The 21,175-nt window shown below is 39.1% G+C and overlaps 1 protein-coding gene across 4 annotated transcripts; it reads left to right on the top strand.

Annotated features, from left to right (window-relative positions):
- The first annotated feature begins 137 nt into the window (after positions 1–137).
- Positions 138–19,487, top strand: TMC8 (transmembrane channel like 8). Of its 4 annotated transcripts, none has more exons than XM_051995492.1 (17): positions 138–209; positions 4,662–4,877; positions 5,957–6,105; positions 7,667–7,816; positions 9,916–9,998; positions 10,396–10,532; positions 10,920–11,067; positions 11,683–11,853; positions 12,392–12,531; positions 13,773–13,899; positions 14,268–14,365; positions 15,069–15,252; positions 16,121–16,251; positions 16,342–16,497; positions 17,425–17,503; positions 17,675–17,863; positions 18,876–19,487. In XM_051995492.1, exons 2-17 carry the CDS (start codon positions 4,711–4,713, stop codon positions 18,918–18,920), a joined length of 2,154 nt encoding a protein of 717 aa, XP_051851452.1. In that variant the 5' UTR covers positions 138–209; positions 4,662–4,710; the 3' UTR covers positions 18,921–19,487. The 4 variants fall into 4 exon arrangements, 3 of the variants coding, with proteins under 3 accessions (XP_051851452.1, XP_051851453.1, XP_051851450.1); XM_051995493.1 differs by having other exon boundaries at positions 153–494; positions 16,135–16,247; XM_051995490.1 differs by having other exon boundaries at positions 163–494.
- The last annotated feature ends 1,688 nt before the right edge of the window (positions 19,488–21,175 follow it).

The following is a 21,175-nucleotide window of genomic DNA, read 5'->3' as shown; positions in this document are numbered from 1 at the left end:
GGAGGGGGAGGAGAGGGGGACTGTGGGATGAGACAGACTGAGGCCCAGGGGCAAGTTGTTCCTGTCACGTGACATTCCCCTGTTTCCCCCTTTCCCCCCACCCTCACCTTCCTCCACTCCCAGTTTACTATCAATTCATTAGAGTAAGGCAGACGTTATCACAGAGAGAGCACTGCATCAGGCTGAATTGAAGGAACTAAGCAAATACTGTGAGTATAGAGACAAGAGGGGAAGCACAAGAGAGGTACTAGAACAAGGGCTGCTCAGGCTATTCAAAGGGAACTGTGAGATTGGCAGATGGGAAGATTAGGACCCAGCGTGGTCAGATCTGAACGAGTCAATTTTTGATCTAGAGACAAAGAATCCCCCACCTAAGTCTCAAATACCATTATTTGAGCTCATGATCCTTTCTGCGACATAACTGCAAAAAGAAAATATTCTTTCAGCTGGCAGAGGTAAAGAGTCTGGAGGAGAGAGATCAGAAGAAGGAGGAGGTATCTTTTAATTCATTCCATTTTCCTGACTTATTTTTGGAACAAGACTAATGTGGGAGAGGTTGGAGGGATGGAAAAAAAGCAGAGTTGGAACCTGGGAAGGGTGAACCCCAAGAAAGAAGGGTCCTTGATATTCTGGGACCCAGGACTCTACTTTGTCTACAATGTCACCCAGGTTCCTTGTATTTTTGGCCTATTTCTCAGGATATCTAAGTTTCATCCATAAAGAGAAAATTTGAGTTATGGGAATAGGAAGATACTTACCCTCATCCCAAGGACAGCCCCCAGATCCTGCTGCCCCTGGGAATTCTGGGCTTCTGGTTTTTCTTTTGCCTCCAAAACTTGGTTAGCTCCTATCTAGCATTGTCTGCATTAGAATCCCAAAGTCCTTTCTCCTCAAGTTAAAGGTGGAGAAACTGAAGGCAATGTGATAGTGACTTTTTTTTTTTAAAGAAAGTTTCTAAAAATAGAAAAAGTTTTACTGATACCTTTTGTATTTTATCATAGTCATTTTCAGTCCCCTTCCTTATTGAATATTCTCTTGGTGACAAAGAAAATTTCAATTTTGGAAATAGAGTCAGGTCTTTCCAAAAGTTTAAGGATTAAGGTGAAAAATAATGAAGTTGCATGGGTATTAGGTAAAACAAAATATCCTAACTAGTTTTTTTTTTTTTTTTCCTACTCTCTAACTAGTTTGCCCAAGACAAAGACTTGGACCTCCAGGGAGAACAATAAAAAGCTATAAACCTTTTCCCTTGGATTCTACTTATAAATATTACCTTAGATAGAAGTCTGGGTAGAAAGCAAGAACTTAATATGGATACTAATACTCTAAGGAGGAAAGGTTCCAATTTACGAATATGACTATAAATATATGTATACAGTTCAATGAAGAAAAGTTAGCATAATTAACAAAAAATTCTAAACTATTCATATAATGAAAACTGAGGTAGAAAAGTGCAAAGGAAGAACAAACTTTTCAGAATGGCCACAATGATTAGAGTTCTAATGGCTGATTCTTGAAAGAAGGAAGTGTGTTTTGTTATCTCTTCTTTGGCATTTCTATTGACAGTTGGAAAATAAGCATTTGAGCACCTACCTTTTTTAGTGATCTTTCCATTTACATTATTGCTCTCAGAGTTGATAATGTGCCCTTGATTCTATTGGCTTTGTTCTTCATCAATTCAAGCATATCTTCTTACATTTCTTTGAATTCTTCGTGTGTCATTTCTTACTGTATAAATATATTTCATTACATTAATATGTCCTAGGTTTTTAAAAATGTAGTTTTGATACATTACAAAATACAAATATACAAATACAAATAGAAAATCGAAATACAAATACGAAATAGAAAAAAAAAGAAAAGAAAAAAATATTGTTATGTGCATAGCAGAACATGAGAGGATTTAAAATATGTAACAATAAATTTACATTTCAAGAAGGCTTGTGTAATAATAGAAAACATTGTATTCAGAACTATCGATCTTTTTTTTTTTAATAACTTTTTATTGATAGAACCCATGCCGGGGTAATTTTTTACAACATTATCCCTTGCATTCTCTTCTGTTCCGATTTTCCCCTCCCTCCCTCCCTCCACCCCCTCCCTCAGATGGCAAGCAGTCCTTTACATGTTGAATAGGTTACAATATATCCTAGATACAATATATGTGTGCAGAACTGAACAGTTTTCTTGTTGCACAGGGAGAATTGAATTCAGAAGGTGTAAATAACCCAGGAAGAAAAATAAAAATGCAAGCAGTTTATATTCATTTCCCAGTAGAACTATTGATCCTTTCTTTGCTTCCTTGTAGATTTTTTTTTGGCTGTCTACTGTGTATTTTTTACTTTATTCCTTCCCCTTCTTTGTTTTCCTCTTTCCTCATTCCCACTCCATTTCCCCATGTTAGTTAAGAACAGACATATTTCTGTATATATGCACACACACACATTCAAACAAATATACATATGGATATACACATACATGTACATAGATACCTATAATCACACACTAATATACACATATACATTCATATACATCTATGTAAGGCTGTATTATCCTTGTTTGTCCTCTATTTCTCTGAAGGTAGATAACATCAACCTTTAAGAAGGTCCAAGTTTTTCCATCTCTCTCTCTCTCTCTCTCTCTCTCTCTCTCTCTCTCTCTGTCTCTCTCTGTGTATATATATATATATATTTTTTTTTTTTTTTTTGCTGAGGCAATTGGGGTTAAGTAATTTGCCCAGGGTCACACAGCTAGGAAGTGTTAAGTGTCTGAGATCAAATTTGAATGCAGATCCTCCCTGACTTCAGGACTGGTACTCTATCTACAGAGCCACCTAGCTGCCCCTTTTCCATATTTTTCAAAATCTAACAATTCATCTTTTCCTATTCTACAGCAATATTACAATCACGTCCTATCTAGTTGTTTCGAATAGTCTTAACACAGCATTAATATGGCTGACATACAGTGAAGTTTCCCTATTTCTTGGGATTGTTTTTTTTTTTTTTTTGCTTTGTTTTGTTTTGTTTTTTAGCCATTTCCCATCTTCCCCACCCCTCAGTTCTTTAATACCATGAAAAGGGTTTCTAGGAATATGTTATATATGAAACTTCTGTTTTTCTTGACTTAGTTGGGATATATGCCTATTAGGGGAATTAACTGAAGGAATGAATAAAAGATAAGGATTTATTATGCATTTATTGAGCAATGTAAATACAAATAGAAATGGCAAAATGGTCACATTCTTTTTTTGTAAATTGAATTTTTTTCAATGAACAAAAATTTATTTTCTGTTCCTCCCTCCTTCAGCCCTCAATGAAAAAGAAGGAAAAAAAAAAAAACTCTTGTAGCAAGAATGCATAGTCAAGCAAATCAAATTCCCTTATTCACTATGTCCAAAAAGATACATTTCAATCTGCATTGTGAGTTCCATTATTCTAGCATGTTTCATCATGTATCCAAGGGACTGTTGTTTGGTCAAAGATTTTAAGATTTCACAGTTGTTTGCCTTTATAATGTTGCTATTATTTAAATTGTTCTCTTTCCACTCACTTCATTCTGTATCAGTTCATATAATTATTTCCAGATTTCTTTGAAATCATCCCCTTTATCATTTCTTAGAGCATAAATGTATGTCATTATACTTATGTACTATAATTTGTTCAGCCATTTCCAATTGATGAACATTCTCTTAGTTTCCGGTTTTTTATCACTACAAAAAGAGCTGTTAGAAATATTTTTGTATGAATGAAGAGCTCAGATTCTAATGAGGAAAGCAACATACAGGAGGTATTCCAAATCCAAGACAGATGGAAATGATTCTTAGGATATAGCAGCAAAGCAAATGGTAAGGCATCTTCTTTCATCATAGTTCTACTGAGGCTGCAAAAAACTCTAGTAGAAGAATTTTTGTTTTCTAGGTCTTCTATAACTGTGGCTGCTGAGGTGGGAAGGGCCACAGCACCCACAAAAGCAGCTGCCAGTTTGAATCTCCAAGAGGATAATGACTTCTTGGGATACTGACCGCTAGAACGAGTCAGAAAGTATAAACAGTGCCCTGAGAGTGCTGCACTTTAAGGGCACTTAGGCTTCCCTACCTGTTGGTAGCAGTTAGCAGTGGGGTTGGGGTTGGCAGGGAATTATTGAGTCAAAGAGTAAGGAAAGTTCAGTCACTTTTCTTGCATAATTCCATACTGATATCCAGAATTATTGGACCACACTGTCACTCTACCAATGATGCAACCGTTTCAGTCTTCTAACATTAACTATTCTCATTTTTTCCCCTCCCATTTTTTCCAGTTTTCATGGAGTCAGGTTAAACCTCAGAGTTATTTGAATTTGTATTTCCCTTTACTATTCATGATTTGTGATATATTTTCATGTGGTCATTTAAAATTTATGAATTTTTTGAAAATGTCATTTTTTTTTACTTTTTTGGGGGGCATTGGATTTTGGTATTATATATTTGCATCCAAGTGCCTTTTTTTTTTAAACTATAACCAAACTTTAATTTCATTGCTATGGAATTCCCCTTGAGGAACTTCTTCTATTAAAATTTTTTGAATTATTTTATTCCTGCACTCGATTCTCAGTTCTCCTAACCTGCTCTCTACATGACAGTTCCAAAATGCTGAAGGTAATTCTACTTTCTATATATTCCTCAGGTGAGTACCGAGAAGCTCTTCATCCTTTAGAGTCCAGGCTTCTACAGAGATGGCCTCTTTCCTCTCAAGGCAGAAGTCTACTCAATCAGACCCAGAATCTCTTGAAATTCTATCACCTGGTGAGGTGCTCTGGGAGGAGGAGATGGAGAGAATATGTAACAGCAAGGTAGCATTACAGGAACTGCCCTATGCCATGATGGATAAACGGCTTATCAGGTGAGTTTCCTAGGAATCCCAAGCAGAACCATGGATAATGCCCAGGAGGTTTTGCTATTCATTGACCTACATCTCTAATGTATATGGGAAGTGGAGGAACTGTTTAAAGAGCTTAAAGGAAGGAAAATGAGAAAAAGAGAAATGGGGCACAGAGGGATGACAAATAGATAATGAAACAGGGAATAAAGGAAGGAGCTTGTGGCACCAATCTTAAGATGACCAACTAGCTCAATAATAACTATTTATGGCTAGGTCTCAAGGAAAATGAATAATTAATCCTTTGCACATGAATTTGAATTTATACCATTCAAAGATGTAATTGTATAAAACATGACCATTGGTTCCAGCTCAATAGAAATATATAGGGCAAATTCAAACAAAGCAACAACTTTAGGGGTTTCATTATTAAAATTAATCAGAACCTAGATGTATGAAACAAATTCTATAGGCAAGTTCCTGGAGAGCCAGAGACAAAAGCAAAACTGTTATTTTCCTCAAGAAGCCTACATTCTACCTAGGAGACACAACAGAAGAGAACTGTATTATAGTGAGAAAAAAATTCTAAAATCAGAGGAGCTGGGTTCAAATTCTGTCACTTATTACCTTTATGTCTCTGGGCAAGCCATTTAATTTTCCTGGGTCCCATTTTCCTGAAACTATTTATGAAGGGATTGAACTAGATGGTTTCTGAGATCCCTTCTAGTTTAAGCTCTATAATCTCATGCACCAGGGAAATCAAGGTGAAAGATTGTAAATAACTAGAAATCAGAAAAGCTTTCATGAAGGAGTTGACCCATGAACAATTAGCCTTAAAGGAAAAGACTTCTGAGAAGCAGTGATGAGGGAGGACTGCATTCTACAGATGGCAGATGGCCATTCTGATGATGTATGGAGGTCAGAAATAAAATATCACATTCAGGAAACAAATAGCTGGTTTTTTTGATAGAACATAGAATCATGTGGATGTCAAACAATTTCAGAACCTTTGTTTTAGAAGTGGGTAAAGTGTGTAGAAAGGTGAGAGGCAAGAAACTGAAACATCAGAGATGGCCCCCTTCACCTTCATCCCCTTCTCCCAGGCACCTCCGCAAGCCAGATGGGATAAAAATATCTTTTTGGGAACGATGGAAGAAGAAATGGCAGCAAGTCCATCAGCATTTCTTGGATCTAGGCCATAGGCTTATGGGGATCTTTGGGCTTTGGAAGACTGACCTTTGTGAGATTGGCGGTAGGATTCACCCCCCTTCCCCCCCCAAAAAAAATACCTAATACTTCTAATTGTCTTTCCCACACCTCCTGCCCATTACAGTCAGACAGGGGAGAGGTAGTCTCAGTGTCCAATTCTGTACATGTTGGGGGAACATCAACACAAAAATCCTATTGATCAAATTCTAGGTTAGTCACAGTCTGGATTCCTCCTTTCAATTTAACCCTTCTAGTCAGTTCTCAAGACAACTAACCTTTTTGGGCAAGAGAAACTCTAGGTGGCTATTCTGGATCCCGTGAGATGAGTTATGGTCCCAGTCCAACCTCATTTTAAATCCCCACTAGCAAACCTGAGGGAAACTGCCCACACCTGCTAGTGGGTCTTGGGGAGGTAAACTTCAGGACTAACTCCATGCCCCAAAGACTTGAGGTTCACATATGGCAGGTGAATTGCCACTGTCTTCTCTGATCCCCCCTGTCTCCTTCTCTCCCTCCTTCTAGCTTGAACTTATGCTTTAGAGTCCCCCCACACAAACTTTTTTCCTTTTGGGGGGTAACTCTTCCTATTTACTTTGCTCTTAAGTGACCAACATGAAAATGAGGGTGACCATACACATATGATGCTGTCCAAGATTTACACACATTGTCTCAATCAATAACAAACGTACTCTGTGTATGAATCTCAATATTGGGCACTGGAAGTGTGAGAGATACAAAGTTTATGGATGGTTCCTGTAATTACAAGCTTATAGTATCACAGGGATGACTTTGGACCCTCACTCATGCCTCACTCTGGGTATAGTGTTGCATGTAGAACACAGTCCTTGGCCACCTCTATGCCCTCCTATTCTCTCCCCCAGCTCCTACCACCCTCAATCAAAAAAGTAACAGGTATGGACATAAGCCTTCAAAAACCCAGGGCTTCTGAAAGGACCTTAGTCTAAAGGAGGCACAGGAGTTCAAATTCTATCTCTTCTCATACTCTCTCTCCCATACACATATGCTTGGTAGGAAGCAACTACCTCAACAGTTCAATATGAAAAGCCCTCCCCATTGCAGTAGCTTCTCCAAAGATTAATTGGTAAATATTTCACAACCAGCTTGGGTGGGGGATACAATATACACATGACACATTTTTCAATTTAATCAGAATTATTAACATTTTCTCCATCACTTTCTTAAGTCTAGGCAATCAACAAAATAGTAAATTAATCCCTGATTTGTACAGTATCTGATTTCAGAGGTGTCAGTGTTCACACCGAAATTTTTTTCTTTTTCTTTTTTAAATAGTATTTTGTTTTTTCAGATATATGTAACAATAGTTTTCAACATTCATATTTGTAAAACTGTGTTCTAAATTGTTTTCTATCCCTCCTTTCTCTCTTCCCTCCTCTAGAGAGCTAGTAATCTAATAAAGATTAAATATATGCAATCTTTTTAAACATATTTCTGTATTTGTCACGTTGTCACCCTGAAAATTTAACAATCAGCTTTCCATAAATAAAACTGACTCCTGCAAGTTCCTGGGGCCTCTACCCTTTCAATCTGTTCTAAATCACCTTCCCCATCCCTTTGTTCCACAGGGCTCTTTGGCACAGGGATCCAGTCCTGTTTCACCTTCCTTCATTTCCTAATGATACTCAACCTGCTCACCTTTCTTCTGACCACCAGTTTAGTGCTGTTGCCTCTGGCTTGGCTCCAGTCACCTGACCCAGATTCTGCTTCCAACATCTGTAAGTAACTGCTTCAGCCTTTCCAGTTTATTTCCCAAACCCTGATCTCAGGTTGTATCCTTCCTGACCTAGTCTACTCCGGAATGTCCTGTTTTGATGAAGGGTAGAAAGGGGTGATACTTAGCTTCCTCTCCACATATCCCAGAGTTAAGGTCAAATTAGTCTAATGCAGAAGTATTTAATCTTTGGAAAAATGAATAAAATATGTAGGATTACCAGTGAAAACAATATGTTATAATTATCAAAAAATCTTTTTAAAAAATAAATTAAAAGAACTCAGATTAAGAATCCCCGTAGGAAAAAAAAATAAAAATAAAAGAATCCCTGCAGAGGGTATGAGGGCATTTGCTCAAGTACCAAGATTAAGAGTATTTGGAGGAGGGCAGGGAAGAAGGTCTCTCCTGGTTCCTGACTTGTAATGGGATAGCATCAAAGAAAATATCATCAGATCCCCACCCTAAGAATGTTTGTCTAGTGACCTCAAGTTATAGGAATTGGTGTAGCCTTCTGTGGGGTAACACATAATGCCCATATAATAATAATAACAATAACAATAATAAATATTTATATTGTGCTCACTATATGCTAGATACTGTGCCAAGTACTTTATAATTATTTTATTTCATCCTCAACAAATATATGTGCTAGTATTAATGTGTAGATACTATTATTAATTCCCACTTTATAAGTGTGGAAACTGAAGCAAACAGGTTAATGTTATGGGCCAGAATTTGAACTCCAGGCCCACCACTCAATCCACTGCACTGTCTCGCTTATTGTTTGAGAGTCCCCAGAAACTCCAGACTCAGCAGATCAGAATGTCCTTGGAGAAGACCCAATTAGTACTCTGCTTTTCATCTTGCCATCTGTCCCCATATACCTGAGCATCTAAGCATAAGACTGATCAAGTCCTAACATCTCTTTGACTAAAGGACAACACGATATAATAGAGAATTGAAATGAGGTGGCTTACATCCAAGCTCTGGCTCTCAGGTTGACTAGATGCATAACCTAAACAAATCATTTCATCTTTCTGGACTTCAGTTCCTCAATTCCTTCAACTATAAAGTGAGAAGGTTGCTTTAAGATCTGCTTAGGCCCAGCATTTTTCAACAATTTATGATAATTAACTTTTCCTACTCAACCTTTCTCTACCTCCTTTGGGGTAAGAGAAATCTGAATTAGTGAGGTAATATTAGAAAAGTAGAGAAGTAAAGAAGCTGTGTGATCACGGGTGCATTTTTAAAAGCTTGTGTCAGACTTGGCTCTTTTCAATAATGAGGTGATTCAGGCTAATTCCAATAGACTTAGGATGGAGAGAGCCATCTGCACCCAGAGAGGATTATGGGGACTGAATGTGGATCACAACATCATATTTTCACCTTTTTTGCTGTTATTGTTTGCTTGCTTGTTTTCTTTCTCATTTTTTTTTCCTTTTTTGACCTGATCTTCTTGTGCAGCAATGACAAATGTGATAATATGTTTAGAATTGCATGTTTAACCTATATTGGGTTGCTAATTGTGTAGAGGGGAAATGTGAAGGAGGGAGAAAAATTTGGAAGAGAAGATTTTGCAGGGGTGAATGTTGAAAACTATCTTTACATGTATTTTGAAAATAAAAAAGCTACTATTATTATAAATAAATAAATAAAAACTTGTGCTATTCTACTCAGAGCCTGAACTAGCAATTTGCTGCTTTTTGTTTGTTTGTTTGTTTTGTCCAGGGCAAACAGCACAAAATGTATCCTTAAATCAACTTAAAACAAATTCAACTGTATAGGGAGAGTTTGGGGTGATAGTAAGAGTTCAGACACTTCAAAGCACAAGCTGATAGTGGAGAGGCCACTGAGGAGAGGGGAACAGACAGAGCCAGAATAAGGAGAAGCTCATCTGAAGGGCAGCCAGATTTGAAGAAGAAAAGTCTACCCCCTGATAATTTCCTTTTTTTAATTTAACTGGCTGCTAACCTCAGTTGTTTCTATATTGCTAAAGAATTGTTAAGTATTGTCATTGCCCTCTAAATTATGTCATCCTGGAGCAAGTCTTTGATTGCCCAGCCATAGTTATGGGCTTTCTACCTAACCTCTTCTTTCTCCTAGCATACTCTTGTTCTAGCAGCCATGAATCCCAGCCTGATCTGAACCAGATTCATTTGCATTTGTGGGATATCTTCACTGGTAGGGTAAGTGTGACTTACCTGAATTATAGAGTGGAGAAAAGGTAAGAGGAGGGAAAGAGGAAAATCTAGATGGAATCACCTTTAGGCTAACAAACTGAACCCCCAAATCTTTTTGGGATATCTTGGATCAGGGTGTCCCAAAAAGCATAGACATATTTCCAGACTGGGCCAATTTGTCCAAAGGCTCAGGCCAGAATGTTCTCATCTTTTTTAACATCCAACAAAACATCAGGTTACATTTTGGGTCCCACAGTACATCTATCTTACCTTCTAAGAAAATCGCACCCTGTTCAAAGCCTGACTGAGAAAGAAAGATCATGATCAGACTGGGGAATAAGGAAGGAGAACATCTCTTGGTCTCTGAGATGGATCTGCCCTTCCTTGTTCACTCTTTCCCCAGGCTTTCATCAATACCTATCTTTTTTATGGCTCATATCGAATGGGACCAGAGAGTGATTCCCAGTACAGCATTCGCTTGGCCTACCTCCTCAGTCCACTAACCTGCCTGCTCCTCTGCTTCTATGGTACCGTACGACGGTAAGATTAGAATTCTTGTTCCCTATTCACTTCTCCATCCTTCCATCCCAGATCTAGGTTTTCTTCCCTAAAACCTAGTTCCATTTAGCCACTTGTTTGTACCAATGGTATTTTTTCTGTTCAGGGTTGCTCAGTGAGCACAGGGTCTACCTGCAGTGCCCTGAATGTCTGCCTCCCCATCTCTGTTCAATGGCCAGAAAGGGCTGCAAACAGGTGTCTCTTAGTCTCTGGGGTAAAGAAGAGAAGGTAAAGCCCTGGGTCAGTAAGGACTTGAGAGGATGTGGAGCACTGTTCTGACTCCTTCCTTCCTCCAGCTCCCAAGATGCACATGCACATGTGCACACACATACATACATATATGCCCACATATATACCTCTTCTATCTAGCATGGTGAAAGGGCTGCTCCATAAGCAATTGCTGAGCAAGGATTACAGGCCCCAACTCAGCAGTAAGGTGTTTGTCTCCTGGGATTTTTGCATCCGAAACCGGGAAGCTGCCATCATCAAGCAACACAGCAACAGCAATGAGTTCAAGGTGCCATGTCTGGGACCTATGATGTTGATGGGGTGGGAGGGCAGTGCTTAACAAGGGAAGACATGGGGAAGGCTAATCTATACAAATATCTCAGCCACGGTGTGTATGAGATGAAGGTTCTCCATTAAGGCTGAGTATTTAAGAGCTAAAAGACACAAGAAAAAGGAAGAAGTTCTGATTTCTTAGACTCTGATTAGTGACTTTTACATCTGTACAAAAGACATAAAATATTCCCAGGGTAAATGGCAGGAAACATGCCCTCCATTCAGTTAGGGTGAATAGTAGTAGTGAAGAACCTGGAACAATGAGAGGCCTGTAGAGTGGGGGAGCTAAGTAAGTTTTATTTGAGATTGTGGCCTTGGAGCAAGGAAATGTCTCACACACTGCATCTGACCATGTCCTCCACCAGGACCCTACTCCTATTTCTCATTTAAATGTATCTCTAATACATCTTTACATTAGCCCTAAACATGATTCTTTTCTGCTTTTGTTCATCCCCTCTGACTAGGTGCCTATATTAGGTACAACATAATCCTTTTACCGTTCCCGTCTTCATCCTTTCCCCACCTTAATCACATCCCATCCCACCTTAATCATCTTGTTTTCCCATTCCAGATAGAGCTCCAGGAGGAGCAGCGTGCTCTGCAGATACAACAGCAGACAGGAAAGCAAAGGGCCGGACAGCTTCTTTCTTATGTGGGGCTCAACATATGCATTGGACTCCTCGTGGTTGGGGGTATCAGTGCCATTTATTGGGCCACCAAATTCTCTCAGAACTACAAGGATGTGAGTAGTGGTCTTTTCTGAGTAGTGGTCTTTTCCTTCTTCATGAGGACCCATTGTTAAATAAGCCCACTCCTCGTCCGGGAACCAACCTCCGCTGATGATAAGAGAATTATATAATAATATGATAATGGGGGATTCTCGGCTTAATCCCTGAACTACTTCATTGTGGTATGATTCATACCAAGAATTTTGAAAGTTATGCCATAAAAGTTCAAGCTGTAAAAGACCCTCCCAAAATGGAAAGCTCTGAGTATGGGACCTATGACAAAATTTTTATCAGTTGTTTAAAGACGAGCTAAGTGTGGATATTAATCATTATCAGAGTGTTGATTTTTTCTTTTCTTCTTTTTTTTTTTTAGCCATAGCAATTCTTTTAAGACTTTCTACCAAAGCATGGAAATGATTGCAATTTGAATTAGTAAAAGGTGTAGACACACAACAGATTCTTATATGAAAGTAATCCTGCCTTCCTTCTTGATCTGCTTTCTGTCCTACCAACTTATCCCATTTTAAACCCCTTATCTCTTTCTTCTACTAGGAGTCCCTCTCTTTACTGCTTCAATATCTGTCTCCTGGAGTCATTTCCCTTGTTAACAGTCTGGGGCCCTTGGTATTTGGATTCCTGGTCCAGCTGGAGAATTATCCCCCCAACACTGAAATCAATCTCACCCTTTTCTGGTTAGTACACCTTGGTAAGGGACAAACCCCTGGGCTTGAATTCAAAATGTTGGTGTCCAGTGGATCTGTTTTTAAGCCAAAACCAAAGAGACCTCCAAAAAAAGGCTCCCTGAATTTGTGACTGCTACCACCCAAGGATCTAAGGGATCTACTTTTTAGATTGTTACACTGGAACTTCAGTTCTTTCACTCCTTTCAGTTGTATTCCTCAATAGTAAATTGAGTAAGTTCACCATATTATACTCAACCAGCTATTTATTTTATTGCAACAGGAAAGTACTTGATAGGAATCCAAGGGTACAAACATAATACACAAAAGCAAATTTTAAGTACATGGTAAAATTAGAGACTATATTAATCTAGCTTAAAGTAGAAATTGTACTCAAGATTTTATTGAGTTCTGAATAATTTCTGTCCAGTTTTCCAAGCTTAGCTCTGCCCAACCTGTCTTTCTCTACCTGCCTCTCAGATAAGTTTCATTCACAAATTTTTGTATTCAGTATAGTAACTATCCTCTCTCAGCTTTGCTGTGCACTGAGGAAACAGCATCTAGCTTTCTTTTTTAGGGTTTCTGGGCAATTGTATAAGTTCTAATGAGCACATACTTATATGCATTTTGCTTAAAATGTCCCAGTTCTCATCAGTCTTTCTGACTAATGTATATTTTATCTTCTTGTTCATACATCTTCCCAGTAGCATTTTGTTTGGTCACATGTTAACAATTAAAAACATATGCATTAGTATCCGACATATATAAAATGGCTTTATCTCTGTCATCATACAAGCATGATGAAGAAAGAACTATTCAAGCTGCCCATTTCTTGGAAATAATCCTTGAGAGGCTGACTTCATAAATGACAGCTACTTTATTCTTCTACCAAACACTCCTGGATGCTGTTGTCAGAGACCATGGGTAAACCATGAGTATGACCTAATATAAGATTTCTTACAATTTTATATGTTCACATCCATGTGATCTGTTGATCTTAATCCATCCTATAAGGAACAGACATTGGGGCATTCTTGCATAAATTTGTTCAAAGGATCACTAGAAGTTGAAATGAATGGTCTCCCTCTTAGATGTGGCAGACCTTTGAAGGACCATGCTGATTTCCCCTTCCACTTCCATAGAGTAGGTGCTCCCCAGGTCTGTGCTTACTCAGTCTTAATGACCTGGGCATGCATGGGTAGCTGTATAAGCTGGATTCTCTCCTTTTTACTCTGTGATTTGTACTTCCACAGGTGTGTGGTTCTGAAGCTGTCTAGCTTGGGCATGTTCCTTTTTTCACTGAGACAACAAACAATGCAATGTCCTGGCAGAAATGACCATTCCAGCTGTGAGCCTCATGATTATAATCCATGCTATCAGGTGACAAGCACTTCAGGCTGAGGTGGAGGGGAACCTAGGCTGCTGCCCCCTTTCTCTCAGAAGTCAGGACAGTTAGGATCACAACTGGTCAGTGACAGGACTCAGATCCAGTCTTTGTATTTTCCTTTGGCTCCCCTGCCTCCTTTTTGGAGACTTTATATTTTGGCATAACCCCTGAAATGCTTGGCTCTGATCTTTCCCCTCCCTTCTTCAACACTGACCAGACCAATCAGATACTTTGCCTTCAGGGTTGGGGATATAACATCAGACCACACATGAGGGTAGTGCTCCCTGGATACCCCTTTTCTAGAGAGTAAAAGGGGGAAAGGGTATGGGTCACTGGGGTCCTCTCTGTTTTCTATTTCCAGTGCTGGGAGAACTTAGTGGGTCAGGAGTTATACAAATTGAGCATATTTGACTTCTTCCTCATGCTGGCTTTTGCTTTCTTGATCACCCTACCAAGGAGGTAAGAAACACTGCCTCTTTTATCCAGTCCTGTCCTCATTGTCTGGGAGATGGGGGGGAAATACTAAGGAAAATGTGTCAGGGGCTAGAGAGAGTGATGAGAATGGAGTGTGTGTATATGTGCATCACTGTGTTCGCCAGTATAGATAGGGACATAAGCATGTATATGTGCATCACAAATCTGGATCAGTGTGTGTGTGTGTGTGTCTGTGTGTGTGTGTCTGTGTGTGTGTGTGTGTCTGTGTGTCTGTGATTAGTATATTAGGGAAGAAAGAAAGAAAGGTTGGGAGGGGAAAAAGGAGAGGAAGTAGAAGAAAGAAGGGAAAGAGTGGATAGGAGGGAGAGAGGAGGGGAAGAAGGGAGAGAAACAGAAACAGAAAAACAGAGGGGGAACAGAGGAAGGGTGAAAGGGAGAAAGGGAGTGAGGGAGAGACACAGACAGAGACAAAGACAGAATATATGTTCAAAAGCATGAGAAAAAGGTTAGGGTAACTGGATTACCCCCAAGAAACTCTATGTTGTATGCAGATGCCTTTTTGGATGTTGGGTAAGTACTTATCTTCTTTAGACCTAAGTCCTCTTCCTTGAGCTTTGACATCCTGCAGTTCCATGATTTTAAGTAATAGATAAGTATCTCTTACTTTTTTGCACATATTTTGTCTAGAGAATATTCAGTGGTACTCTTGTTCACCACCTCACTGCAGGCTGCTGGTGGATCATCTTTCAGGCCAGTTCTGGCTCTGGCTGGGTAGAGAAGAATTTCTGGTGCCCAAGAATGTGTTGGACATTGTGGCTGGACAGACGGTCACCTGGATGGGCCTTTTCTACTGCCCCCTCCTTCCCCTGCTCAGCAGCATTTTTATCTTCTTCACCTTTTATGTTAAGAAGGTAAGAAGCCATTAGTGGAAAGAGATTAAGCATTTATATGTTATATTTATATAGTACCAGTTGCAGTATAAAGTGCTAAGCATTTTACAAATATTATCTCTTTTGATTCTCCTGCAAAGTGAGTTGTTTTACAGTTGAAGAAACTTAGATTAAGTGATTTGCTCAGTGTAACACAACTAGTGTCTGAGACATGATTAGAATGCAATGTTCTATCCACTGTGCTATCTATTGGAACAGTAGAGAAATATATATATATATATATATAATATATATATATATATATATATATATATATATATTATATATATATATATATATATATGCAGAGAGAGAGAGAGAGAGAAAGAGAGAGAGAGAGAGAGAGAGATCAGATAAATTTGAGATAGAAGCTCTGAGGAGATTAGATAGCTATCCTAAGGTCAGGAGAAAATAAGAACTTAAAATGCATTTTTTTTTCCTATTCTAAATTCAACTGAGAAATAAGTATCCATATGACAGACTCCAGTTATGCTGTCTCTCAGAGAATACTGCCCAAGTCAATGAGTACCCAGATCTTAGGAAGTAACAGGATAGAAAAAGGAGGTAGGAAGAGTATCCTTCCAAGGCAATAGTGGAAAGAAAGTGCAGCCTCCTTATGTTGGCTCCCTGAAGCAAAGTCCTAGTTGTTCAACCCTCGTTATTGCTCTCCTTAGAGAACAATCTCTATAAAAATCTCCTTAGAAGGAGAGAGAAGTCAGATTTACAGGTTGTGATACTTTAGCAAATGTGAGGACATTGGCCAGGGAAATCACAGTAAGCTTTGGGTTATGCTCATTCTGCTTTTTAAATCTTGGAGAGATATATCCTCTCCTCTCTCATGTCCCAATAGTACACTCTCCTCAGAAACTGCAGGCCCTCCCCTCGCCTCTTTCAAGCCTCCAGTGCCACTTTCTTCTTCCAATTGGTCCTCCTGCTAGGCCTCCTTGTGGCTACTGTGCCTCTTCTCTATGTCATCAGCAGGTAAGAAGTTTCAGGGGGAGGGGAGGAGTTTCCTTTCTGCACTCCTCCATCCTCTTTGATCTCCCTTCTTTATCTTTTCCCCTGCAACAGCCATTCCTCTGAAAATTGCGGCCTCTTTTCCAACTACTCAGCGCCCTGGCAGGTGGTTCCAGAGGCACTGGCCATGAGACTCTCACCACCAGCCCAGAAAGTCTTTCACTACTTTGGTTCCAATGCTTTCTGGTATCCCATCCTCATCTTACTTAGGTACCATCTCTGATTCAGAGGAGGGGTGGGGGTGCAGGAGCCAAAGAACAAAAGGCAAATGCACCTGGGAGCTAGTGGTATATCTGTGAGAGCTAGAACTGGCTTATTTTTCCTAGTATTTCTAACACTGTGCTCCACATATGTAGGTGTTGGTACATGGGTATTAAATGAATGAATGAATGGAATCAGTCTGATGTGAAGATGGGAAATACAGAGAGACTGGAAAAAAAACAAGATCAAAATTTTATATAGGCATTCTGAAATAATTATAGAGCTAAGGAGAGCTATTTTTCTTCCTTTTTCATGAAGATCAATCAAGCTAGCTAATCATAGTTTTCATTATTTATCTTTACTGTTGGCTGCCCTGATGTTGATTTTTTTGTGTATGAAGTGGAAACAGAGATGAGAGAAAAACTAGAAATTTCCTCTTCCTTTTTTTCCTCTGGGTCTCAGTTACTCATCTGTAAAATGAGGAATGGCCACTAAAGTACCTTCTAGCTTAAAATCTATGATTTTATAGTCATTTTTTTTAAGTCATGCAAAATGTTCTTTGCTCTAGAAACAAGTCTAAATCCTAAATCTGTGCTTAATGCCACTGACCACTTTTTAAGTAATTGAAGAGAGATAAGAAAAATGAGGCTTCCCTGTATTTTGTAGCCTGGTGCTCCCAAACGCTTTTCAGATTGATTTTGATCTCAAACTGATTTTGATCATTGAGAGAAAGGGACTTCTGGATCTATAAAGTATATTTATAGGATACAAATCAGCACCTGGAAATTTGGAGTGTATACCTCAGATGGATGGAAGGGTATGCTGCAGCAGATGTTGAGAAGGCTGAAGGAAAAGCAGCTAAGGATAAGGAAGAGATGTGCCCAGACCTGAATGAAGCATGAGATTTATTACTTTCTATTTTCCTGTTTCCTCAAGCCTTGCACTGACTGCATGCCTCTCCCAATCTGGGGCCAATAAAAGGGCTATCAAGGGCCTTAGAAGACAGCTGCAATGGGTGAGTGCACTGAAGAGGCTGGTGTGGAAGGGTCTCTGAGCCAGACAATGAGCTAAGGTTGGGACCATGAGCTAGGTACGAATGGAGCCTTGTCCCAGTAGGAAATTAAGCAGGATTTCACTCTTCAATTACCATTTCATCTGAGTATACATTCTTTAATTCTTCTTTTAGCAAGTACGGGAAAAATGGCACCTGGTGGAGGACCTGTCACGACTGCTGCAAGAGTCAGGAAGTTCTGATTCTTGGGGACCTGAATCCCTGAGTTCCCGACCTTCCTGTCCCAGGTCCTTCTGCCCTGGATTCCCTTGTCCTGGATCTCCAAGGCCCAAATCATTTATGGCAGAATCCACTCATTCTCAGGTCATTAGTTCCTTCTCCTTTCTTTGATCTACCACATTTCCCTTTCTTTTCACTTCAGAGCTCTAGTCCCAGGGAGACTAAGAAAAAGAGGCCTCAGGTGTGACCTCTTTATCCCGTAAAGTTGGAGGCTCTAGGTCTAATGAAAAAGGAACTTCTAGATGATCAGTGCCCCTAGTCTTCCTTCCTTTCAATCACAGAACTTTTTTTCAATGCATTGGTTTTTGAAATCACTTACCTTTTTTCTCATGTTCCTTAGCCATACAGTTGATCTCCCCAATGGAGTCTCTCTCTGGACCAGAGAACTGGAAGTATATACTGTATATGCCTACATTTCCATATTAGAGGAACTTCTGCATGATCAGTGCTCCTAATTTCCCCTCCTTTTAATTGTAGCACTTTTATTTTATGTTATTAATTTTTTTTAACCATTGTACTGTAACATTGTCCCAGGCCTCTAAGATCTTCTGGGAAATAGGGTTAATACTTAGGTGACTAAGATAACACATTTTCTTATTAGTCAAGTAGACCATACCTAGCTGATACCCATATGGTCAGCCAGTTGACTATCAACACCTTGCTGCTTACTCATTCTCCCCTTTTCCTCCCCTGCCTTTATTCGAGATTGAGTTGAGGCCACTGAATTCCTTTCAGTTCTTACCATGTCCAGAGAACTAATACAGAGCCAGGTATATTGCCCTGAAGTTTTAAGCTTTGAAACATTTAATATCACTGGAGGGGAAAGGAAGACCTTTGTCCTACATTCCTGCTGCCTAAGCAAAATCCCAGCTCTTTGATGTGTGTAAAGGAGTAGTATTATAATATTTACCTAACAGAAACCTTTCTAGGAAATTACTTTGTAAACGTTTAAGCTCAATAATTTGACAATCAGCAGCCTGAACATAGTCCTATTGTCTGAATTGATTATCTTTCTCTAGAAACCTGGAAAATAATGATTTGGGGAGAAAGAGACTGATAAAGTGTTTTCTAATCATTATATTTCTCTCCTCACTAGGAAGTTTATGGCATACTTACTCCATTTGGAGAAGAAGCCACTTGATAAGATGGAGGAATATGAGATCTATACAGTCCCATGCAGGACTAGCTGTTTCTTCTTCTACTACTCTTGAAAAGAGCACTTGATGCTAACAATGAAAGTGACAGGACATGAAATTTGAACAGCTGGCAACTGAGACTGCTGGAGACAGTAGGAAGCATGAAGCAGAGACAGAGACTGGATGCAAAAAAAGATCTTGAAGTCTCCCAAGATAGGCTTACCTTTGGGCTAGTGAGCTGGAGAGTGAAGGTTGATTTCCTTTCTAGTGTTTCTGCTTTCTATTATCCATAATCCACAGATAATATCATAGATACATTTATGTAAGCACATGAGCATGGCACACACACACACACACACACACACACACACACACACACACACCTTGACTTACCTTCCCATATTTCTTTCTATGATCTATGGTTATCAGCAATTAAGCAATGTTACCAGCCACCCCCAAAGTGCTAGCAGGGCACTTGGGAAGAGTTTGAGAAGTTGACTTCATATGGAGTATGTGAACCATTTCCTTTGTCTTTTTTTTTCTTATATTCAATAAACTACATGATCATAGTATATTAAGTATCTGAATTGTGTCTATGGGGTGAGTGGTTTTCAAAGAATTGAGTCAAGGTTGAGGTTCTAAAGCCATCCAAACATGGGGTGAGGAGAGGGTCTTTAAAGAGTTCAGACATAAAGTAAAGATTTTAGAAAGTAGATTTTGTATTTTAATATTTTGAGTAATATTTCATTTCATTCCTTAGTTTAATTTCATACCTACCAACATGACAGCTTGAAGCCATAGGCTCTGCAGTATAGAAACAGCCCAGGCATGTGCAAATAGAAAGACCTCTGGTGGCCACTGGGAAGATTGCAAGTCTTTTACCCACACAGAAAGCGCCCAGACCACTGGACTACTACTGGTATTGCTGGCAATACCAGCAATCAATCAAAAAAAAATCAATCAATACCAGGCACTGTGCTAAGTTCTGGGAATTCAAAAAAAGACAAAAATCTTTCCCTCAAGGAGCATACAATCTGATGAAATTCAACCAGATATGCACTTATATTGCTTCACTAGATAATTATATGATGTTGCATTTTTTTAGGTTTAAGGAAAACATCATATAGACCTATTTAAGAATAGTTATAGTAACACAAATTATTGCTCTTTAGCCAGGTATATTCTTTTTTTTAATCATAAACTGGATATTAATTTTCTTTTCTTTTTTTTTAAATTATAGCTTTTTATTTACAAGTCATATGCATGAGTAATTTTACATCATTGACCATTGCCAAATCTTTTGTTCCAATTTTTCCCCTCCTTCCCCCCTTCCTCTCCCCCAATGGCAGGTTGACTAATATATGTTAAATATGTTAAAGTATAAATTAAATGCACAATAAGTATACATGTCCAAACCATTATTTTGCTGTACTAAAAATATCGGACTCTGAAATATTGTACTATTAGTCTGTGAAGGAAATAAAAAATGCAGGCAGGCAAAAATATATGGATTGGGAATTCTATGTAATGGTTCATAGACATCTCCCAGAGTTCTTTCGCTGAGCGTAGCTGGTTCAATTCATTACTGCTCTATTGGAACTGATTTGATTCATCTCATTGCTGGAGATAGCCACGTCCATCAGAATTGATCATCATATAGTATTGATGTTGAAGTCTATAATGATGGTCCTGCTCATTTCACTCAGCATCAGTTCATGTAAGTCTCTCTAGTCCTTTCTGAAAAGCCAGGTATATTCTTAAGCCCAGAGCAAGGCTGTATTCACCCAGTCTCATCTCTTAGTTTCCATCCAGCATCACAGAATTGTTTTCATTTTCTTTTGTTTTGTTTTGTTTTCAATTAAATAATCAAGAACTAAGGAGAAATCTCTGTGTGTCTTTAAAATATCCTAAGCCCACACACTTGGGTTTTAGTACTTGCTATAGGGTCAAAGAAGCCCAACTCTCTACTGACCCTGGAAGAAATTCTCTTCAGCCTGGGGAGAAAGGTTGGACTCAGAAATAGCTTCTTCTTTGCCTAATACTCAAATTGTGGAGAGACCTAGGAAATAGGGGGCCCAATAATTGGGAGACAGTGATAGCCCAACCATACTGAAGCTCATGATTGTAGTACAGTAGGTCTGGGGGTGATAACAGGAAGTCTGAGTCATTCAAATCTCAGGAGTTAATGACCAAAGGATTGGCTCTATTAGGTCAGTGACCTAACTCACATATCGTGCTTTAGGGAAAAAGGGAGAAGTGG

Source organism: Antechinus flavipes, chromosome 4 (genome assembly GCF_016432865.1).
Source record: "Antechinus flavipes isolate AdamAnt ecotype Samford, QLD, Australia chromosome 4, AdamAnt_v2, whole genome shotgun sequence".
NCBI lineage: Eukaryota > Metazoa > Chordata > Mammalia > Dasyuromorphia > Dasyuridae > Antechinus > Antechinus flavipes.
Note: the sequence above shows the minus strand (reverse complement) of the source record. Positions and strands in the feature narration are given on the sequence as shown.

Excerpts from the sequence above, each read along its gene's own strand:
- TMC8 (XM_051995492.1), top strand. The coding sequence starts at position 4,711 with ATGGCCTCTTTCCTCTCAAGGCAGAAGTCTACTCAATCAGACCCAGAA. Across the intron at positions 11,068-11,682 it reads GCAACAGCAATGAGTTCAAG|ATAGAGCTCCAGGAGGAGCA; the intron begins GTGCCATGTCTG and ends TTCCCATTCCAG. Across the intron at positions 14,366-15,068 it reads TTGATCACCCTACCAAGGAG|GCTGCTGGTGGATCATCTTT; the intron begins GTAAGAAACACT and ends ACCTCACTGCAG.